Source organism: Manacus candei, unplaced genomic scaffold (assembly GCF_025592945.1).
Source record: "Manacus candei isolate 608988 ecotype Guabito, Panama unplaced genomic scaffold, ASM2559294v1 h1tg000034l, whole genome shotgun sequence".
Lineage (NCBI taxonomy): Eukaryota > Metazoa > Chordata > Aves > Passeriformes > Pipridae > Manacus > Manacus candei.
Window position 1 is genome coordinate 15,202,400 of NW_026138082.1, and position 17,025 is coordinate 15,219,424.

Genomic DNA, 17,025 nt, shown 5'->3' on the forward strand with positions numbered 1-17,025 from the left:
TTTAACCATGTGCACACAGCGTTCTTCAATGGGCAAACAGCAGGTGAGAGACAGGCACAGAAAACAGTAAAATTGGAGATACGGTCTAAGAAAATATATGCAAGAGAGAAAGCATTTAAGCAGTGTCACCGGGAACTGAGAACAAGGAGCAAAGAGTCACCTGCTGTACCAAGAGATACTGGGTTCTGGCCAACCCATATCAAAGAGTCTGTCCTCAGCTGAAGTGCTCCAGCAGTTATATTTCATCAGAAAAAGTGTTCTTGCTCAAGCACACTGCTGTGTAACTTCTGAGGTGTGAATGGAAGGCTGAAGCCTGATGGTCTGCCCGATAAACTGCTTGCAAATTTATAAGCAATCAGAAACGAAACCTAGTAAGGAAATGTTTTGTAAAAATCAAAATCCCCTCATACCTAAATATATCTAGGAGTGATAATATTTAGAAGAGAGAATTATCATTATTCAAGAGAATACTTGGCCATTGCTGCTTCTTTCCCTGTGTTTTCCCTGCTTCGCTTTAGTACAGATGCTATGGCTTGACAAAGGCATGTGATGTGCTCAGAAGTACAGAATCATAGCCCATGTTTTCAGGTGTGCAGGTTCGTCTGAATCCAGCCTATTCCCCACTGGGCAGCCACCAGTTTACAGCATAATCACAGTTACTGTGTGCTGGAATGCGGTGGGAGGCCCTGGGGACACAGGGAGGGAAATCAGCTATGCCTGTCTCCGGTGCCGTGCCGGTGCGTTGGGAACCAGAAGGGACTGGGTGCATTGCCCAGGGGACCGAGGGCTGGAAAACAAGCCCTGCCGCTCCGTGCGGACACAATCGCGCCTTTGTTCTCTGCGGTGGGAAGGAGAGTAGCTCGGTGCGGAGGATGCCGTGGGGAGGGTTGCTAGGTGGCAGGCAGGGCTGCTGTGACGCCCTGCCCGGCACAGGGCTGCGGCCATCGCTGAGTGTAGGAGAGAGAGGAAAAAATTCAGATTTGAAAAGCTCTTTAGAAGTAAATTACCCAGGAAAACGTACAAGAAGAGGCACTGGCACTGTTTGGAAAACCAGGGCAATGTTTCATTTGATCTCGATAGCAGGAGAAAGCAGAAAGTGTTTATTCTTTATTCATACGCTGGAGGTGGTTTGGCTGGGGAGAGGTAAGCCGGGTTCTGTGCAAGTTTATATAGGTTACTGTGCCAAGAGAAATTACGAGGGGTCACAGAAGGGCAGTTTGGAGAGGTGTACAGTACAGCTGTTGATAAAGGCAGATGTTACTTGTGTGCCACTACAGGTAATTCCTATGTGCCCTTAATTTTGCAGCTCAGAGCACAATAAAATCTAGCCAGCTAAAGTATTATATTGGAATATACAGCAAGGTAATTTTTGTTGCCCAGTTATTCAGCTGAAACGAATTAAACACTTTACATATAGTAGGCACCAGTCTTGACATTTGCCCCTCCAAAGAAATAACGTCTTGTTCACACACTTCCTAAGTTTGATACAAGAAAAACAACATCACAGCTATGAATTGTTCATGCAGTTCAAGGTCTGAACTGCAGGAAATAACATCAAATTTTGAAATTGCCACTGGTGACACAGAGAAGCCGTCTAAAAGCACAAGTGAGAACGAATTTCAAAGTTTTCTTGGCTGCAAACAGAATAAACAAGTAGTGAGCAATTTGAGGAAGTATTTGGTGTTGGACTTACTTTGGCCCATTAATGTTTTGTTTGATTGTTGCAGTCAGTTAAAAAACAGTATCCTAGGCACAGGATAGATTGACAAAGAGAATAAAGCCCCAGTTCATCCTATATAAATGTTACCAAGGTTGTATCAAGAGCACTGAGATAATTGTTTGACTGTTAGAAAATATACAAAGGGGTATTTCCGCTGTGAGTTTTATCATGCCCTTTATTTGTATTTCTGTATTTTCCTGCCGTTAGTGCCAACGAGCACAGGCTGTATCAGGGTGTTATAAATTACTCCCCCTTTAACCACAGCAAGAGTTTTTAAGGCTGGTTGGTGCTCTGAGTCCAGCTTCTGATCTCTGTTGCGATGAAGGAAATGCAGGAAGGATTTACTGCACCATTCAGGATTTGCTCCTGCACAAGCAAAGGGAGGAGTGGGAGGCAGATAGGCAGAGGTTGCCAAAGAAAGAGCTAATGGGGAGCAAGAACTAAAAAACCCCAAAGACCAAGAATATAACATACAGCAATACTTCTTTTTATGCATAATGTTTTGTTTAAGTCTCTTGATGATGTTTCGTGGGTGCTTTCTCCTGTTCTTATTTTTTAGTCTGTCATCATAAGAGCAGGTCATGTAAGGTTTTGAGGTCTCTCTAACATAGACACTACTTAAAAAGGTGACTGAATATTCTACTCTGTACTTCTGTATATTTTGCTTCTCTGCACACACTTTGCTCAGTGGCCTGCCCTCTCATTAGAATACCTTTAATGTTTTATTCGGATACCTCCTACTCGAAATGGTTTAACACATAAAGGTGCTTTGCTCATTTGAGAAAAAAATTAAGCTGCATTTCTGATGCAGAGGTAAGATTATTTGGGCAGCTCTCCTGTACGTTACTGTTTATGCAAATGGTGCCTTGGGAACAGGCAGATTAAAGTGTTTCAGGGTAGGATGGCAATGCAAATATTGCATCTACTTGCCTGGGAGTGCTCCCCTGCAAGAAGGGAAACAAGCTCTCCTGCATGTTGCTGACTTCTCTCTTTCTGTATGAAAGTTCAGGGACTGCCTTAGAAAACAATTAGCCATTTAAAGTAAGGAATGAAAGTCCAGAGTGCCTGTTTCTGAGAAACTTTCTTTCTTTAAGAAGGTAGATTCAAAAATTTGAATCACTGTCTTGCTGAGGATGAAGACGTGAAAAAAAAGAAGTAAAACTGGAAAAGGTGATGTAAACAAAAAAAAAAAAACAAAAACAAAAGAAGGAGTGCAGATGACATCTGAATGTAAAAAAATTTAGGTCTACACAGGTGATTTGTCTTGAATTACTAGAACAGGGTTTTGTGCAACAATGAAAACACGTTGGGTTGCTGCTTGTTGAAAAGAGCATTTTCCAAGCCAGTCTAAGCTAAAAGAGAGCTGCACTTCGGTAAAGGGAGGAGAGACCAATCCAGGCTGAGAAGAGAGAGAGGCAAAGAGTTCAGCTCCAAAGATTCAGATTAAACCTTTTCTGAGAATCAACCTTTTCTAGGATTGTTTAGTCCTCATTTTAACATGCTTGGTGATGGTCTGCAGAAATCCTTCTCTAAATATTCCTGTTGGTTTTTTTTTTTTGGTTGGTTGGTTGGTTGATGGGGTTTTGTTTTGTGTTTGTTTTTTAATTATTATTTATCAAAGCCTATGAATAGTGGAAAAAAATGCTTTGTGCATTCCAGGTGCTGCGCACATGTAATTATGTTGCCAGCATGTACCTGCTGACAGAAGTGTGGTGAGACATTTGGCTACCTGCCCTGAAGGTCTCCTCCAGTCTCCTGCTAGGGCTCTAGACACAGAGATGGGGTTTTTTTGTGAAGCAGTGTGACACGTTTGTCCTCACCCAGTGTCCTCCTCTAAAGGCAGTGGAACATGCTCCATGAATTACTGAAAATCTCGGGGAGAATCAAAGACCCTGGAATCCACCTGAAAAGTCTCTGAAGAGATTGAAAGACTTCTGGGGGTGAAATAGAGTTATCTCCAGGTCTGCTCCCTGCAGGGCTCTGAGCAAAGGCCTGATTCAGTATCAGAATTCATGCTTCAATTCAAGTGTCTGTTTATGCTCCATGGAGATGCCTGCAAGGGGCTGACTGAGTAAACTTCATTTTTCGTGCCAGCACTTCAAGATGACCAAAAAGGGAATGGCACCTGGGGGGGTCTGGGGATAATTCAAAAGCATGGGTGTGTGTGTAGAAAAACCTTGTTGTAGCTACCAGTATCCATGGCATGAATTTTCTGTTTGCCACCCTTGCACAGCATTTTCTTTGTCACTGAATTAGTCTTCAAACAACTTGCTGTTATCCTGATTGTCAGTGTACCCACGGAGTGCAGCAAAAGATTAAGGGAGGCACTGTGAAAGACTGGGACACCACAGGTATTGCAAAGAGCTAAAGGGACTTTCTTCATTGGAAAGAAAATCCTTTTACAGCCCCATTGAAAAGGCTAAACCCATTTACTCAGCCTCTCTGCAAGGAGCAAGATGCTGACAGTATCCCTTCAGAATGTATTATACCAAATGGTGCTTGTAAACCAGGCCTCTGCCACTACTATTTTGGAATGCCTGTGTAATAAGCATCTTTCCAGCTATATAATTGAAATATTATTGCTGCTTCTCTCATGACTTCAGTTAACAGCCTGCTGCAAAACTGGAGTAAACTTACAAATCTGGTACAATGGTACAGACCTGCTATGTCTGCCTAATTGCATGAAAATGTCTGGAAAACAGTCAACATCTGAAAAACAAAATGCCATTTGCTATTGTGCAGTGACTCTTACTGGAACCTCTTTAACTACTACTGAAAGAGAGCAGACATTCACCTCTTCCATTTGCCCTCCCTCTCATCTGTCCAGAGGAGGACAGTCCATTTCCTCCATTGATTTAATTAAGGACTGAAAATGCAATTTGAAAAGGAAGAGTGGAAGTGAAGATTTATTTTGATATGCAAAAAGCTGGGGGTTTGCTTGTTGGCTCCCCCTCCCTCCCCATGTCTGGATGAGGAGGGTCCTCTGAGACGTGATGACTACTTTGAGCCAGGTTTGGTGAAATATGTACTGTCCATCTTCCAAGCTGAAGAACTGATAAGGCAGACAGGGAATATCATGGCTTGAGTGCTGCAAAGGAGTGAAAGTAATTGTGCCTAGAGTGAACAAGCTATTCCTAAACAGCAATACTTTCTCCATATTTTCTCGAAAGCACTGTCCAGAAAAGTAAATGGAAGAAATAAGAGGAAAGGGAATACTGTTCATACTTACAATTTAATTCCACAGTCACTGCCCATTTTCTACTTGAATTAAATTTTCAGAGAAGAAAAATAGGAGGGGAGATAAAAATTATGGAAGTATGGCATAGTATATTAGTTACATCAAAAATAATGAGTGGTTAGATCTGAGTTGTTGAGCAAAGTTAAAGGAGAAAATTGTTAGAAAAGGACCATGGGAAGTGTCTTTAGACCAAATTTTTGAGGCCTTGCTGAATGGTATTACACAGGATATTCAAGTTAATGTGCTCAATAGGGAAGTCTCAGGTGAAAGTGTGAGAACACTGTAAGTAAAATGACGATATCCTTCCTTCCCAGCCTCCAAATTTCAAAGAGATTGATTTTTACAAAATTGAGAACCGAAGAACTGAAAAGTGTCTGTTAGCTCACTGTAATTATGTGGGGCTGAAAATAATCCTAAGCCAGCTGTAAAGGGGAAGAAGAGATCCAGGTGCCTGGAACAGGTAGACACATCAGTTGGTCTGCTGTTTTGTTGATAAGTGAAGTTGCAGCTGTGATGTTCGTGGTGCCTCTCAAATGCTGCCAAAGCACTGTAGTCCTAGCTCAGCCCACTGTTTTAAAGGGGCTTTCAGGTAGGAAGGAAGAAATCCTAAGCATGAATGCATTGCTGTGGCCAGAAGACATCTCATGGTGACTGAAGGTGTTAGTGACTCCATTCATGGCCATCCTGCTAGCTGTCAGGGTACCAAACATCACCCGCAGCACAGCTCAGGATCAGGACTTCTGAACAGGGAATTTACAAGCCATTTGACTGTCAAGTTAAAACTAAATTAATGAAGCTGCTGCCTGTGAAAATGGCTAGGAAAAAACCCCACATTCTGAAAAGTGGGAATAAAAAGATGTTGCTAAAATTTTGAGGAATTATTTGTTTGGGATTTGCTATTGCTGTAGTTAATTTGTTTGGGGTTTTTTTGTTGTTGTTAATATTAAACAAGAAAGCATGTACAAGACCTAATTTCTTTTCATTCTACTTCTTCAAACTGTTTGCACTGACATTGTTCTTGTTGCCTGAATGCCCAACCTGATCAAGACTCCATATAGAAGATGGTTACAAAAATAACTCCAAAGGTGGCAGTATCCTTTAGGCAGTAGGGAATCAAGGTAATGCTGACACCTTCCTTGCGCCTGGCTCACATGTCAGTGATCAGGGAAGCTTGGGACAGTGTTTCTTATTAGGTTTCTGTAATATGATGCACGCTCAGATAAGTAAGCCACTCTTTTTGGTTTTGTTTCTTTTTTGTTTTGTGTCTACATCTGTTCAGAGAAAGGAAGAGGGAAATCTAGGAGAGTCTGGTGGGGTTTCTGTTCTCCCCCTTTTTAGGGTCAAAGGCTAAGAAGAGAAGACTTTAATGGCTACAGGGACACAGTGATCAAGAGCAGTCAGAGGTACTTCTGTAAGCACTCATTCTGCCATGTACTACTTTAGAGTGAGTCTCTATTTACTGATATGTGAGATCTACTTGCTGATAAAATTCAGCCTTCTGCATGTCTTGAAAACAAGGATCAGAGGATTAGGGAGATGATGCTGGAGGCAAATGTAGAGTTCAGATGGAGATGTGTAGATACTCTGAATGAAAGGGAAGAGCAGCTGCATAGGCTGCTCAAAATTTGCCCAACAAGAACACCTAGAGCATGAACTGTTTAATAACGACAGTGACCATCCAAGAAAGAGGACCAGATCGTCTAGTGGAGTAGACTGATCTTGAAATACAGACAATCTCAAAAACAAACAAACAAAAAGGAGATGGTGATGGAGGAGGGAAAACATGCATGATGCATGTGAAGAAGACACGGAATTCCCATCAAAGGTCTAAAGTTATGTTGAATTTGTGAAAGAAAAATATATCAACAGTTGATGTGAGCACTCAGCAGCCTCAGTGACAAAGGACAACTTGGCTGAGAAAGAAGGAGATTTCTGGGGGCTTATAAAGAGCTGTTTCCCCAGCATGAAAGCCAGAAGAGTAGCAAAATATAAGAGAGTCTTTGAACTAGAGGATTCAGAGGAGGGCTGTGAAGATGATCAGAGAGCTGGAACACCTCTGCTATGAAGACAGCATGAGAGATATGGGGTTCTTCAGCCTGGAAAAAAAGAAGGCTCCTGGGAGACCTTACAACATCTTCCAGTACCAAAAGGGGACCTAAAAGAAATCTGGAGATTGAAGTGTTCAAGGCCACATTGGACGGGGGCTTTGAGCAACCTGTTCTAGTGGAAAGTGTCCCTATGCATGGCAGGGGAATTGGAACTAGATGATCTTAAAGATCCCTTCCAACTCAAACCACTCTATGAAAATGAAATGTCTGTGAAAGTTTAGAGGTGGATATGGGTCTGTGCAAGTTTCGAGCTGGCTTCCTGCCAAGTCCCCGAAACTCGACAACAAGGACCTGCCTCCCAGAGAGGGAAAAGAAAAAAAAAAAACCAAGCAGCCAAAGCTATAGCAAATATATATATATATATATATATATATATTACATATGAGACAGATACACAAAAGGAGAATACCACACACAGAAGGGGGGGGGGGGGGGGGAAAGGGGAAGGGAGAAGGACAAAAAGGGGCAAGGACCGAACAAGCCAACCAGCCGACTGAAGGCAAACTAGCAAAAATCTCACCACTTCCCTTCGAACAGGCAGGATGGCTAGACACGGCCCAAGGCTCTCCCCTCACGCGTGGCAGATAACGGTAGTCACTGTAGGCCTCAGCTCCAGATAAACCAGACCAAAACAGGGACCCGCCGTTCTCGAACCTCGCCGGAGAGGAAGAGAGCGAGATGCCTCCCGCTGGCCTTATTTATACCTCAAGTTACGTAAAGGAATAGCATGGAATACTTCCGTGATCACTTTTCTAGTTCCTTCCTGGTTACAAGTTGGTCTCCAGGAAGGCCTAGAGTGAAACCACCACATTCTCCACCCCTTATTCCATACTATTTCTTTACGTAACACCTATGTCTCACGTTCGTCTACATCCCGCGCATATATATACACATTTGCATATATATATATATATATATAGTTCTTGTTGGTCTCTCGGCACAGTTGTCTCGTCATTGGAAAATCAATATCGATGTCAGTTCAGTCCAGATCTTTGGTCTCCTCAGTCACCATTACAGTTCTGATTTATGGCTGTTTCATCACTGGACTGTCTCATCACCGGATACCAGCAACAGCTTAGCTCAGGTCTCTCTCTCATCTGGTGACTGGCTTCCTGTAAAAACACAACTTAGGACATACAATTAGTTTTTCCCCAAGGCTAAGTTTCCTTGAGGCACACACTGGATGACTCCATCCTTCCTCATTACCCACCACGTATGTCCTGGCCCTTGAGCAAAGACAATCCCACGAATGGGTTTGTCTTGGCCTGAGGCAGGGGTAACCCAAACAGCTTTCCCTAGCATTCCCCTCAAATGGATTGCTGGAACTTTATCTCCATCAACAATGTGAAGGGATTCTGCCCGTGCAGGGCCAGCTCGATTGACAGAACCCCTGGTGTTAACTAGCCAGGTAGCCTTGGCTAAGTTCTTGTCCCAGTTTTTATAAGTCCCCTCACCTAATAACTTTAGAGTGGTCTTCAATAATCCGTTATATCTCTCAACCTTCCCAGCAGCTGGTGCATGATATGGAATGTGGTATACCCATTCGATACCATGTTCCCTCGCCCAAGTGGTGACTAATCCATTTTTGAAATGAGTCCCGTTGTCCGACTCAATACGTTCTGGGGTCCCGTGTCGCCACAGGACTTGCTTTTCAAGGCCCAGAATGGTATTCCGGGCCGTTGCGTGGGGCACTGAAAAAGTCTCTAACCATCCCGTTGTTGCTTCCACCATGGTAAGTACATAGCACTTACCTTGGCGGGTCTGTGGCAGTTTGATATAATCAACCTGCCATGCCTCTCCATACTTATACTTATCCCATCGTCCACCATACCACAGGGGTTTCAGTCTTTTCGCCTGCTTAATAGCGGCACAAGTCTCACAATCATGGATAACTTCAGAAATGATATCCATGGTTAAATCCACCCCTCGGTCTCGTGCCCATCTGTGGGTGGCATCTCGGCCTTGATGACCGCAAGCATCATGGGCCCATCGAGCCAGAAACAGCTCTCCCTTCTGCTGCCAGTCTAGGTCTACTTGTGACACCCCTATCTGTGCAGCTCGGTCCGCTTCTCTGTTGTTATTATGTTCTTCATTAGCTCGCTTTTTGGACACATGGGCGTCTACATGGTGGACTCTCACATTCAGACTCTTCGCTCTGGCAGCGATGTCCTGCCACAAGTCAGCAGCCCAGATGGGTTTTCCTCCACGCCTCCAGTTCATCTTCTTCCATCGCTCTAACCATCCCCATAGAGCATTGGCTATCATCCACGAGTCTGTGTAGAGGTAGAGTCTCGGCCAACCTTCTCGTTCAGCAATGTCCAGGGCCAATTGGACGGCTTTGAGTTCCGCAAATTGACTCGACTCGCCTTGACCCTCAGCGGCTTCTGCCACTCGTCGGGTGGGATTCCAAACGGCCGCTTTCCACTTCCGGTTCCTTCCTACAATTCGGCAAGAACCATCAGTGAAAAGGGCATAACGCCTTTCTTCATCTGGCAGCTGATCAAATGGCGGAGCTTCCTCGGCTCGGCTCACTGGCTCTTCTTCTTCTGCCAGACTGAAGTTCCCACCTTCAGGCCAATTGGTTATGATTTCCAAGATGCCGGGGCGATTCGAGTTCCCGATTCGGACACGTTGTGTAATCAAAGCCATCCACTTGCTCCACGTGGCATCGGTGGCATGATGCGCAGGGGGCACCTTCCCTTTGAACATCCAGCTCAAGACGGGTAATCGGGGTGCCAGGAAGAGCTGTGCTTCGGTACCAATTACCTCTGAAGCTGCTCGTATACCTTCATACGCCGCTAAGATTTCCTTTTCCACAGGGGTGTAATTGGCCTCAGAACCTCTGTAGCTTCGGCTCCAGAAACCCAGTGGTCGCCCTCGCGTCTCGCCAGGCACCTTTTGCCAGAGGCTCCAGGAGGGACCTTTATCTCCAGCTGCAGAGTAGAGCACATTCTTTACATCTGGTCCCATTCTAACTGGTCCAAGAGCCACGGCATGTGCAATTTCTTGCTTGATCTGCCTGAAAGCTTGTTGTTGCTCCGGACCCCACTGGAAATTGTTCTTTTTACGGGTCACAAAGTAAAGAGGGCTCACAATCTGACTGTATTCTGGGATATGCATCCTCCAGAAGCCTATGGCTCCCAGAAAAGCTTGGGTTTCTTTCTTGTTTGTGGGGGGAGCCATTGCTACAATCTTGTTGATGATGTCTGTTGGTATCTGGCGTCGTCCATCTTGCCATTTCACCCCTAGGAATTGGATCTCTCGGGCAGGTCCCTTGACTTTGCTCTTCTTGATAGCGAAACCGGCCTCGAGGAGAATCTGGATGATCGTCTGTCCTTTTTTGAAAACTTCTTCTGCTGTATCCCCCCATACAATGATGTCATCGATGTACTGGATGTGTTCGGGAGCCTTACCCTTCTCTAGTGTGACCTGGATCAGTCCATGACAGATGGTTGGACTGTGTTTCCACCCCTGGGGCAGTCGATTCCAGGTGTATTGAACGCCCCTCCAGGTGAAAGCAAACTGTGGCCTGCACTCTGCCGCTAAAGGAATGGAGAAAAACGCGTTGGCTATGTCGATGGTGGCGTACCACTTTGCTGTCTTGGACTCCAACTCATATTGGAGTTCCAACATATCTGGCACGGCAGCACTCAACGGTGGCGTAACTTCATTTAAGCCACGATAGTCCACAGTCAGTCTCCACTCTCCATCGGATTTACGCACAGGCCAGATGGGGCTGTTGAAGGGTGAATGGGTTCTGCTGACCACCCCTTGGCTCTCCAACTTTCGGATCATTTTGTGGATAGGGATCACAGCATCTCGGTTTGTCCGATACTGTCGTCTGTGTACAGTTGTTGTGGCTATTGGCACTTCTTGATCTTTAACTCGTAGTAATCCTACAATGGAAGGGTCTTCTGAAAGGCCAGGAAGGGCAGACAATTGCTTGGACCCCTCTTCAATCACCGTGGCTACACCAAAAGCCCACCGGTACCCTTTCGGGTCCTTGAAGTATCCTCTTCTTAGGTAGTCCATACCAAGGATGCAAGGGGCTTCTGGCCCCGTCACAATGGGACGCTTTTCCCATTGGTCTCCCGTCAAGCTCATGTCCGCCTCTACTACTGACAATTCTTGAGACCCTCCTGTCACTCCAGAAATAGTAACAGTCTCGGTACTCTTATACTCCGAAGGCATTACAGTACACTGGGCTCCAGTATCTATCAAGGCCTGGTATCTCTGAGGATCCGATGTGCCAGGCCATCGGACCCACACAGCCCAGTAAACCCGGTTATCTTCTTGGTCCCTCTCCTTCTCCTGGCAGAAGGCAGGGCCCCTCTACTGGTCTTGATCAGAGCATTCGTCGTCAGAGTTTGACTTTGACTTCTTAGACTTTTTGCCATTGTCGAAGTGGACCTCCATCTTCTCGTGTTTCGGCGATCGCAGTTTCTCTTCTAAGAAATCTCCATCTACTACATAGACAACTTTCTTGTCAGTCTTCTTTCGCTTCAACTCCCTCACTCTAGCTTCAAGCTTAGAAGTGGGTTCACCATCCCACTTCTTCATGTTTTCTCCTTTACTACGAAGGTATGCCCATAGTTGGTTACGTGACCCACGCTTAGAGTTCTCTTTCCTTCGACGTGTGAATGACAGGGATCGTGAGCAAGATCGAGACCAGGATCGAGGTCTAGGCCGAGGTCGTCTTTGTCGGTCCCGCCGTGATCTTCCCATTGGCCTTTCTTGGTAATCTCTATACCTTCTGTCCTCTCTGTCTCTAAGGTCGTCCTCATATCTGGAATATTCATAATCTCTCTCCGTTCTTTCCCTATCGTAGGTGCGTCGGTACAGGGGATTGAAGGAGTCTTCCATATTTTCCTCGATGGTTCTTATCCAAGCACACATAGTGTCCACGCTTGGTTCATCCATCTTTGGATTATATACGGGTATCAAGCAGGAAATATATGGTTTAGGGGCACCTTGAATTACCTTTTTCCACATTGGTTGCGTGCAGGGAACATTCTCAGGAACTTGGATATCATAATAATCTGGATCAGAATAGATGATCTCCAGCATGGCCAATTCCCGTAGGTATTGGATGCCTTCTTCCGCAGTCCTCCACCTTCTTGAAGAACTCTTCAGGGACTCCTTAAATGGGTATTTCACTCTTACCGCGTGGAGTATTCGGAGCCAAAGACTGGACGCCATTTTCTCCCTCCCCATTTCTTGCTCTATCACAGGGTCTCGAGCAATGGATCCCAACTGTCGTGCTTCATCACCTTCAATTACATGACTATCAGCTCCCTTGTCCCAGCATCGCACCAGCCAGGTGAGGACTTCTTCACCAGGCAAGCGCATATAATCTCTCCGTAAATCTCGAAGCTCTCTTGTGGTCAGTGATTGTGTAATTTCGCTTTCTCGCATAATTTCTTGTCCATCTCTCCCACGTAGAATCTTTTCCACCTCTCTCTTTACTCTTCCACTCCTACGTGGGACTGCTCCCACTTCCTCCCTATATCTCTCATGTGGAGGTGGAGACTGAGCATGCCGTGGGGATAAGCTTCTATATTGTTCACGCCGCGGAGATGGTTTCCTATGCCGTTCATACCGTGGGGATGGACTCCTATGCCGTTCACGCCGCGGAGATGGACTTCCACGTCGTTCATACCGTGGGGATGGACTCCTACGCTGTTCGCGCCGCGGAGATGGACTTCTGCGTCGTTCACGCCGTGGAGATGGACTTCTATGCCATTCACGCCGTGGGGATGGACTCCTGCGTCGTTCGCGATACCCAGCAGGCGGAGGTAGTGAGTAATCTTTCACGTGGTGAGATAAGGGCCTCTTCCTCCAATCATTCACACCTCCAAGAGAAGGTTGGGTCTGGAGGGGTAGGGATAATTCCCCCTCCAATTGAGGGGGATGCTTTGGCTCCTTCTTTGCGTCTTTTGTAACACTGAATGTGTAGTCAGGATATAAATCATCAAGCGACAATATACCACCGGCCGTTTGTACTGTTGCTTTCTTTTCTCTTGATGCTGTTCTGTATTCCTTTGGGCGTGCCCCTAGTTCTCTTGGACGTGCTCCTTCCCGTGTAACCGTTTCTTCCCCTCTGGTACCTGCTTCTTCTCTTCCAATCGCTCCTTCCTCAGTCACAACCACTACTTCCTCTCTCGCAGTCGCGCCTTCATCACTTGCTGTTGCTCCTTCTCCCATTGCTGCCGCTCCTTCGTCCACTACATCTTGAGTGAATTGGATAGGTTCTTCTGTTCCTTCTTCTTCTTCTTCTTCTTCTCTTTCTTCTGTGCGTTCTGGTTGGGGAGATGAGTCTGTAAGTTCCTTGATCTCTCTTACCCACGTCTTCTTCTTCTTCACAGGGGCAATGATGACCTTCCGGTTCTTAGCTTGAGTCCCGGTTCTAGTGGGCTTAGTAGAAATGGCATTGACTTCAAGTTGTGTTTGGACTCCAACTTCTGTGGACCTAATAGGGACATCACTGGTTTCAAGTGGCGTGGTTTGGGTTTCTGTGTCGACCTTAACCCTTTGAAGGTGGTCTATGGCAGCTCGATAAGCATTAGCCAGGCCCCAGCACAAAGCGGAGAATTGCATATTCGGATCTTTGTAGGAAAAACACCCTTCTGCCAAACAGTGGGCCATCTCACCAGAATCAAACATTTGTTCTGGTGTGAACTCCCAATTAATGGGGGGTGACACATGTCCTACTAATCTACCGAAATCTTCCCAAGCTCCATGCCACCCGGGGACTGGCCTGTCTGCAGCCCTTTCCAAAGTTCCAGCGAGTCCCTTTGAGGTGTGATCTTTCCTACAAGAGGGAAGGCAACGGAACCCCATTCTTCCAAGTTTAAGTAGCACTTCCAGTACCTTTATCAATGACAGTACTGTTGCAATAAGATTTATATAGTAATTAGAGCCGATTTTAACCATGGGGATTTCCTTTACCAAACCTTCGATGTCAAAATTAAAGGATGGAAGCAATTTGTTCCATCCATCCTCAAGGTCTGGACGTCTCCCTATACGGTAGCCTAACACAGGTGTAAAGGTGGCTAGAATTATAAGACAAATTAATGAAATAGCCATTGTTTTTTGTTATTATTTCTTCTTGATCCCAAAACAAACCTTTGTTTATATAAACAAAGTTTCCTTGGCTGCTTTCCCAGACTCTGGCAGTGTTCCCAGACCTGTTCCCAAAACAATAGATTGGTTTTGCAAAACAACACCGAGCTTGGCTGTCTTCCTGGAAAAACGTTTATCAAAACAAGCCAAACTTAACCAAAATATCCCACTTCTGACACCAAAAAATGTTGTGCAAGTTTCGAGCTGGCTTCCTGCCAAGTCCCCGAAACTCGACAACAAGGACCTGCCTCCCAGAGAGGGAAAAGGAAAAAAAAAAACCAAGCAGCCAAAGCTATAGCAAATATATATATATATATATATATATATATTACATATGAGACAGATACACAAAAGGAGAATACCACACACAGAAGGGGGGGGGGGGGGGGGAAAGGGGAAGGGAGAAGGACAAAAAGGGGCAAGGACCGAACAAGCCAACCAGCCGACTGAAGGCAAACTAGCAAAAATCTCACCACTTCCCTTCGAACAGGCAGGATGGCTAGACACGGCCCAAGGCTCTCCCCTCACGCGTGGCAGATAACGGTAGTCACTGTAGGCCTCAGCTCCAGATAAACCAGACCAAAACAGGGACCCGCCGTTCTCGAACCTCGCCGGAGAGGAAGAGAGCGAGATGCCTCCCGCTGGCCTTATTTATACCTCAAGTTACGTAAAGGAATAGCATGGAATACTTCCGTGATCACTTTTCTAGTTCCTTCCTGGTTACAAGTTGGTCTCCAGGAAGGCCTAGAGTGAAACCACCACAGGGTCGCATTGTAAATGTAAGCAAAAATCTCAGTACATGCATAATGAGCATCTTCATGGGATTCTTCACCTGGGCTGCTCCAATGGCTCAGATGTCCAGGGTTGACCTGAAAGAAGAAAGGAGACCCTACTACCATGTGTGGAGAGTGAATGTGTGTGTGTGTGTATGTGTATGTCTGCATGTGTAAGAGTTTTCATGCATAGAAACTCTGCCTGGGTGAGAATTTTTGTGCCTAGAAGATGGTACCATATCCTGGGGACACTGGGAGAGGCAGCATGGTTTGATAAAGCTTGTGATGGCATATGCAGGTTTCAGGTAAGGCTCTTGGGCAGGTGGTGACACAATCCATGCTGACCAAGATATGTGGTAACAATGAGGAGCTGGTAGAGTTCGAGAGACCTATATTTTGTGACATGTTTAGTATCATCCCTGTGCTATACAGAGCAGTGATTTTGGGCTATCTGTTGTCCCTGTAATTCTCTATCATGAGAAGTCAGCAAGCACTCTGGCTTTTACTTTTGTAAATGAAAAATCCATCTGTTACTTCTGTTAAGGGATCACTTTCATTTTGGGTCTTCTCTGAAAATTGTTCCACAGATGTGATCACCTCTCTTAAAACTGTTGGCTCTTATTCTATTATAAGAGAAGTAACTGTCTCCTCCTTTGTCACACTCCTGCTGCCTGCCTAGGGTGGTGTTTTGGTGCCGGCCAGAAATGCTATTCCAGTGCTTGAATACATCTAGATTTGCTCATTCATAAATAACAGGTTTGTAAGTGTAATTTCTTCCTTCTACCACTTAAAACACAAGCTTGAACTCTTCAGTCAGTTCTTAACAACACTGATGTCAAATTTGTGTATGTTGGATTACGTGTGAGGCACTGCTGACTCTCATCAATTCATCTCTATCTGTCCCTCAGTTATCGCAGGGAACAGGAGAATGAGGAAGAATGGATAGCTTGGGTAAAGCAAAACCAAGGATAATTCAAAACCTCTGTATATTTACTTGGCTTCTGCCAACTATGTTCCTGCTGCTCAGACCTAATTCTGCCTATCTGAATTAGGTGAAATAAGGGTTAAAAACTGCTTCTGTTCTGGAGTCACTGCTTAGGGCATCCCAGGAATGCTTGAACTCATTTATATTTGTACCACACCTGACCACAACTCTGTCATGGTCTGGTTAAAGCTGCTAGATGGTACATGATAGACCCAACTGCTGGGGCGTGATACTCACACAGTATGTTTCTGTCCTTGAGATGGAGACAGTATGGAAATGAAGGAAACTATACCCTCCCATAGTGCACCCTCATGTTCCTCTGATGTAAATGTAAAATATTTCCATATGGAAAATGCAACCTTGCAACTGAAATGAGACCTTAATTAAGAAAAACATTAGTTTCCAAGTTGCTCATGGGCAACCACTGGGCAAAAGTGATTCTGAAAGTGGTACCACTTTCCATTTGACTGTCGATCTTGTGCATATGCTGGAGCTCGGCTCCCAGGAGCCCCACACCCACCACCCTTGATTATTTTGGGATGTGGTGAGGGAAGACTAGAGACTGATGAGAGCCCACTGAACACACAGGGTCTCTCCTCCCACCGGCTGGTGGCTGGCAATGCATTCCCACGACAATATTTTTAATTAGAAACCTTTTGCCTCAGGAGTCAGTGTATGTGGAGCTAAACTTACTTCCTCGCTTCAGTGAAGTTTCACTTTCTCTCTAATTATTTGTTATTTTCTTTCTTCAAACAGGTGCTAGATACACTCCCTTTTCATATGTCTAAATTGTGTCTCTTCAGCACGGGTGAGTGAATTGCCTGTAAGGTACAGCCCAGTGCCATGCTGCCTTTTCAGTGTGGTAATTGGACTGATGAAATTTACGGGAGTGTAGGGGAGGTTTTCTGTACCTGCTATTGTACATTCTTCTTAGATTAAACATTTACTGGAGAAAAGTTGGCTACTGTTGCAGGAATCAGTACACCTGCTTCACTTAGCAAACTGCAGTCTGCGTGGGCCTGGCCAGTGCCACCCTTTGACAAGAACGAGGAACCACACGACTGTGTTGAAGCCCTCGG

General features: G+C 45.3%; 1 protein-coding gene across 1 annotated transcript; it reads right to left on the minus strand.

Annotated features, from left to right (window-relative positions):
* Positions 1-1,107: 1,107 nt before the first annotated feature.
* LOC127473112 (uncharacterized protein K02A2.6-like) lies at positions 1,108-13,561 on the minus strand. The gene is made up of 3 exons (XM_051792338.1): positions 13,413-13,561; positions 8,441-9,601; positions 1,108-1,155 (listed from the first exon to the last, which is right to left on the minus strand). Exons 2-3 carry the CDS (start codon positions 9,329-9,331, stop codon positions 1,108-1,110), a joined length of 939 nt encoding a protein of 312 aa, XP_051648298.1. The 5' UTR covers positions 9,332-9,601; positions 13,413-13,561.
* Positions 13,562-17,025: the final 3,464 nt, after the last annotated feature.